This window comes from Neopsephotus bourkii, unplaced genomic scaffold (genome assembly GCF_033783945.1).
Source record: "Neopsephotus bourkii isolate Nb327-2 ecotype Australia unplaced genomic scaffold, CSIRO-AGI_Nbou_v1 NB_1376, whole genome shotgun sequence".
Taxonomy (NCBI): Eukaryota; Metazoa; Chordata; class Aves; order Psittaciformes; family Psittacidae; genus Neopsephotus; species Neopsephotus bourkii.
Window position 1 is genome coordinate 2,248,067 of NW_026901855.1, and position 6,489 is coordinate 2,254,555.

General features: G+C 51.5%; 1 protein-coding gene across 1 annotated transcript; it reads left to right on the forward strand.

Annotated features, from left to right (window-relative positions):
• The first annotated feature begins 353 nt into the window (after positions 1-353).
• On the forward strand, positions 354-6,235 carry EIF2B2 (eukaryotic translation initiation factor 2B subunit beta). The gene is made up of 8 exons (XM_061367402.1): positions 354-555; positions 1,128-1,248; positions 1,749-1,897; positions 2,636-2,799; positions 3,076-3,171; positions 4,078-4,215; positions 4,914-4,980; positions 5,992-6,235. The coding sequence occupies exons 1-8, from the start codon at positions 393-395 to the stop codon at positions 6,147-6,149; spliced, it is 1,056 nt and encodes a 351-aa protein (XP_061223386.1). The 5' UTR covers positions 354-392; the 3' UTR covers positions 6,150-6,235.
• Positions 6,236-6,489: the final 254 nt, after the last annotated feature.

Here is a 6,489-nt window from a genome sequence, read left to right on the forward strand (position 1 = left end):
CCCGGCCTGCCCAGCAGTACTGACGCTGCGCTCCCTGGCGCAGATCCTCCGTGGCGCCGGCCCGCAGCATTGCCCTGCACGGAGGCGTCAACCGCGGCGTGCAGGCTGGGCGCACAGAGGTGACCGGCCCGCGGCCCCCCTGCACACACCTCCCGAGCTGTGCCCCGAATCACCCCGGGCCCGGCGGCCACCCCGAGGGCACGTCCCTGGGGATGCTGCCCGCGCCCCTCAGCTCCGGCACCCCGCCAGCCGGCCGCCGTTCTCATTGGCTGCTCTGCCTCCGGAGGGTGGGAGCACATTGGTGGCTCCGCCAATGGGGAAGCGGCGCGGCGGAAGAGGTACTTGCGGCGGCGCACGGGAGGGGAGCGGAGCCTTCTCGTAGCGCTGCCAGCATGCCGGGTGCCTCCGAGCGCGGCTCGGAGCTCTCGGAGCAGATCGAGGCCTTCGTGGCGCGGCTGCGGGGCGGCGGGGAGCGGCCGCGCTCCGAGGACACTGCACGGCAGACGCTGTCGCTGCTGCGGAAGATCGTCGCGTACGGGCGATGGAGCCGGGCCGGTGAGGGCCGCGCCGCGCCGCGGCGGGCGCTTCTCCCCGGCACCGGGAGCAAGGCGGAGGCAGGGCCCGGCGGCGGGGATGGGCTTTGGAGGGCGGGGAGGCCTCGAGGCCGGTCGCTGCCGTCAGCTGAGGGGGAGCAGCAAAGCGGAGCGGCCCGGGGAAGCGGGGTCTGGGCTCCCAGTGCTTGTCCTTTCGCACCGCAGCCGTTTGCAGCCTGCCTCGCTTTCTGGCGGCGTTGGGCGAGGAACTGGGCCACCGCAGCCCTGCGCTCCCCTGAGGGGTGTCCGCCCCAGTGCTGGCCGTTCCAGCAGCCGTCGGTTTCCTTTCCCTGACCTCCCTGCTTATGGGCTTCTGTAAGTTCAGAGGCTGTGTCGCGTCCATGTGACTCACGTACAGAAAACCCGGTGGAACGAGCTGCTCTGCAAGTGGCTTCCTGCTCCTGCCTCCGTGCTCTTTCTGGGGGGTGTGTTCCCAGCACCAGAGCCAGCCTCAGCCATTGGGCTGTTGTGGGGTGGGTGCACTGGTTTGACACCTGCTCTGGTAGCAGTAACCAAGGCCGTCCCCTCTTTCAGGGGAGCTCATGACTCTGATCCGAACAGAGGGCCAGAGGATGACAGCAGCCCAGCCATCTGAGACAACCGTGGGCAACATGGTGCGGCGAGTGCTGAAGGTTATTCGGGAGGAGTACGGCAGGTGAAGCTCCCTTCTCTTGCTGCCTGTACCCCTCCAAGGAGCTCAGAACAGCTGTGCAGTGTTCTGCTGCTTCTGAGAGACCCCTTTGGTTTCCATCACTCCCTTTTCCTCTCCTGTAGGGGGGTTAGGTGAGTTTGACATCAAAGGAAACCTGTCATTCTCAGCGTAGCAGATGCCACTTCCTCTAGTGAAACTTTGCTTGGCATGTGTGTTGCGTGTGCATGAGAAGAGTCTGTGCCCTGGCCTTGGGAGGGTCCATCCTACTGGAGCAGCAGCTTTGATCCTGCTCCTTAGCTATGGGCTGCAGTGTTTGCACACAGTTTAGGAAGGTGCTTTCTGGGCAAGCTTCAGTGTCTGTCTGCCAGGCACAGCTAGGGAAGCTCTGTGGCATGGTGTGCCTGCTGTGCCTGGTCACATCCAGGTGTGCTGTGGGGATGGTACTCCATCTGGCCATGCCCCTGTGCTCTCTTCCAAGGCTCAAGGGCTGCTTCTCCCCACAGGCTTCATGGGCGCAGTGAGGAAAGCGACCAGCAAGAATCCCTACACAAGCTCCTGACCTCCGGAGGACTGAGCGAGGATTTCAGCACCCCTTATCCCCCCCTCAAAGCTAATGTTATTGAAGCTATTAACGAGCTACTAATAGAGCTAGGTAGGGATGGGTCTGAACTGCCCCAGGAGTGGAGTTTCTATGGAATGGGACTGATGGTTCCACCTCCTCTTAGGTGGAAAGAAAACATCAAGGTTCTGGGAGGCTTAATCTGAAGGAACTAAGAAATAGAAGTCCTGCTGCTCCCTGGACTAATACTAAATCTTCTTTGGCTTGCAGGGGGATGGGTGGGACATTGTGGAGGGTAAGTTGGCTTGTGCTCTTGGTCTTCTGGGAAGTCTTAAGTTGACTTCTCTGAAAAAGAGTATCAAAAATATGCCAAGGTTGGACTTAATCCCTGGGCATGTATAAGATGGCCTTTGTCACAAAGCATGGTGATACGTTCTTCTGCGATCCTGTGATAGATCAAGCACCTGACCCTTCTTCTGGGGAGGCCTAGGTTGCTCTGCTTCTCCTTTCTATGTGGTTCTGGTGCTACTGTACCACTGAGTTTCTGCCACTAGTTGTGTGGGCATGGTGCTATCTGGAGCAGCACTGACACAGTCCACACCCCCCCATTCAGTACAGCTATTTCTATGAATAGCTAGGGAGCATGGGGCATTGAAGGGCCAGCTTTGTGGTCCCTCTCCACTGGTAAAAAGAACAGGGAGAAAAGGTGCTCTGGCTCTACCAGCACTTATAGCATTGCTTTAGTAAAAAGTGATCTTGGAGGACAGCTCTAGCAGCACCAGTGTTGCTTTTCCTGGCTGCTTTTCCATCCATGGCTTCCTTCTGTTACAGAGGGCACCACTGATAACATTGCTATGCAGGCGCTGGAGCACATCCACTCCAATGAGGTGATCATGACTATTGGCTACTCACGTACTGTTGAGGCATTCCTGAAGGAAGCTGCTCGCAAGAGGAAGTTCCAGGTCATTGTAGCGGAGTGTGCGCCGTTCTGCCAGGTAAGGCCCAGGCTGGCTGTCTTCAGGGGCTGCACTGCGCCGTGTGTTTTTACTGACCTCTTGTCTCTGGAGGCAAGCTGAGCATTATGGAAGTTCTTCTGCAGTTGAGAGACTGAAGACCACTCGTTGGCCTACTCCGTGTCCATCAGGGAAGGGCTCTGTTTGTGCTGTCACTCACTGTTTTTGCAGTTTAGACAAGAATTGAGTGTTAATGTCTCTACAGCTGCGCTGCAGGAGCTGTGTCCAGGGGACCAATTGGATCCTCCCTCTTTTTAGGGTCATGAAATGGCTGTCCGACTGTCTAAAGAGAACATTGAAACTACTGTCATGAGTGATGCAGCTATTTTTGCTGTCATGTCCCGAGTCAATAAGGTAAGAAGCACTCCGTTGGAGGAGGGAGTTCACAGCAGGCTGGGTGCTTGGGCATCCCAAACCAGCTGCAGGTCCCAGCAGTGGTGGATGCATTTCTTCACTGAAGACTCAAAATTGTAATAGTCCCTGCTTACAGCTGGGGTGGAGATTCGGTGCAGAAGCCCAAGTCAGTATGATGGTGACTAACTGCATGCTGATAGATTTTTCTGCCGTAGTGGCTAACAGGCAGCACAGTTACAAGACACTAAGCCACGAGAGCCTCAAAGGATTAGCCTCGGTTTTTAAAGAAAATAGAACACGAAGCAGCATTTCCAAAGGGGAGAAACCCGTTGCCTGGAACACAAGATGGGTGATGGAGGGAATCACCAAGGTGTGCCTTTGCGAACAGACTTTTCTTCTGTACTTTTATAGAGATGAAGACTTGGCACCCCAAACTAAAAACAAAAACAAACAAAGACAAAATAAAACAAATCCACCAACCACCACCAACCAAAAAGGTACTTGTAACATAATAAAATCCAGCCACACCATTTTACATTGAGATTGCAGCCAGCAATCAAGTTACTTGTACAAAGCTTACTTTTACAGGCTTGTAAAACAGCAGGGAACACAGCCCAGTTTCTGCTTGGTGTTCCCTGCAGTAGAACATACATTTGTCCTCTCAAGTTTTCCGTGCTGGCCTAACCATACTGGAGTCATGCTGTTGTTAGAGGGGAACACCTCGGTGCCTAGCCAGTGCCAGATGAAACAGATGAGGCATCCAGCTGCCCTGTAACTCCAGCCGCTGGCTGGCTGGCTGTTCTGACAGACTCCTCCTCCAGCTGATCTGGCAGCACCCAAGCCAGGAAGCTTTCCTTCCCCAGTTTGCTGTGGAATGTGTTAGCTAATGCTGATTTGCCTTTTAAGGTCATCATTGGTACAAAGACAATCCTGGCCAACGGCGCCCTGATTGCTGTGAGCGGGACACACACTCTGGCACTGGCAGCTAAACACCACTCCACTCCGCTCATCGTGTGTGCCCCCATGTTCAAGCTTTCACCACAGGTATGTACAGCAGCTCTGCAGGACTGCACCTGCTCTACATAGAGATGGGGGTGATTTTATCCTTATGGGAGATTACGTCGGAGAGTACCATCTGTCCCAAGGTGAGGCTGGTAAACTCGCCATCTCCCACATGGAGCACTGCTACTTCAGAGAGGAGATCCTCACCCATATCTGGCACACCTCAGGATCTCCTTGAAGCACCCTCCTCTGCCACACATGTTGAGTAAGCAGTGCATTGGGTATAAGGATGTAGACCACTGCCTAGTAGAGACTGACATCACCATAGTTACTGTTCGTCAGCCACAATGGATTTCAGTTTCTATGTTCAGCGTTGAAAGACCCTGTGTACTGACAGAGGTGGTAGACAGAAATGCTCTAAACTGTTTCTTAACACTCAGTATTTTTTCAGTATTGTCAGGTGAAGTTGCAGATGAGGAAATCCCTTCTTTGCTCCAGTTCCGTAGGCTTTGCAGAAGGGCAGCCAGGTCACAGAAGGCTGTAAAAGCCCTGAGGAAAAACCTTTCACTTGTTACAGAGGTTCTAGGCACAGGAGCTATGTAATCATTGTAGACAGATGTAGTGTCACCTGGCAAGTCATCTTCCTCTGCTTTAGTTCCTTCCAGTACCCAGGATATGTTTTCACTAGGATAACAAGGTGGTCTCTTTTTCATGACCTTTCTGTACTCTTTCTCCTTCAGTTCCCTAATGAAGAAGATTCATTCTACAAGTTTGTGTCACCGCAGGAAGTGCTGCCATTCACAGAAGGTACTGCTGCTGCTTTATACAGGCCAGTCAAGCTGCTCCAGGCTATAACTTTTCATATTATTTTTTTTCTGCAATAGGATCACAGAATGGTTTGGGTTGGAAAGGACCTGAAGTTTCTCTAGTTTTAACCCTCCCACCGCTGGCAGGGACACTCTCCATGTGACCCTCACGCAAATTTAAATGTAGGACTGTCCCGTAGCCCAAGACAGAAAATCCTTTCCTATTTTCTTACACAGGAAAAAAAAAGATGTTGGGAACCATTCTGTTTTATATGTAACTTTCTATTACAGAAAGTACAGAAAAAGGATTTCCTTTGAACACTATCTTTGCACTTTTGCTTCTCCTCTGAAATAGTGGTTTATTATAGGATTGTGACAATGGTGCCAGGCAGTTTCCTGTGGGACAGAACAGATGCCCAACAATGAAGGCTTCTGTTCTTTCCTACAACTCATGCTAACTTCTTGAAACTTGGTTATGAGAAACTTGGTTATGAGATAGATACTGGGTTGAAACCCAGTATCTTTGCAGTGGGCTTCCACACAAGCACCATCTTTAGAAAGGCATCAGGTCCCAAACCCGTTTTCAGACAGCAGTCTCTTTCAGAGCCCCATTTCTGTGTGACAAAGACTTTTGAAATGAAGATACCAGGTTTGGCAAAGGTTTTTCGGTTTGGACTTCTGAGCTTTTCTTTAAAGAATAACTTTGGCAGCATTGGAATTCTTGTGTTCTGATTAAATACTGGCATTTCTTTTGGCAGTTAGTAAATTGGGAGGATCTGGAGTTTTTATCAGCAAAACCTATCAAAAGAAGTGCTGCCATCCACCCAAGATTGCTGTGTACCTGTCATTCAGTGACATCAGTGAGGAAGTTGGAAAGTATTCAGGGAATTCCATCACTGACGGCAGGGTGGCATATGCATAGCCAGTTTCTTCAGGGACTCAGGAAGATGTGCAGAAGGCTGAATGTTGCTTTGAGTTGTTCTGCCTAATGTTGCTGCTGTTCACTTTACAGGGGAGATCCTGGCAAAGATCAACGTTCACTGCCCAGTGTTTGACTACGTCCCTCCAGAGCTCATTACTCTCTTCATTTCTAACATTGGGGGTAACGCACCTTCCTACATCTACCGCCTCATGAGTGAGCTCTACCATCCAGATGACTACGAACTCTAATACCATGAAGCATGTCAGTCTCCAGACTCTTCCTGTCTTTCTCTTTAGAAAGATACAACAGCTAATTAAAGTGTACATTGCAAAGACGTGCTGCTGTGAGGAATTTGCTCAGCAATGTCCTTCCTACCCAAAAGCAACAGAAGGCAGAACTCTCGCACAGATTTTGATCTGTACTGTGCTAAAAGCCACGTGGAGCTCCTAAAACCCAATTCCATTTTGAAACAGCAAGGCCTACGTGTAACTGGAGCATCTAACCTGTTACTTCAAAATATGCTGTGATAAAGGTTGTTTACAGTGTTTAGCCTATTTTCCATATTTGTTTCTTTAACTAACAGGCATT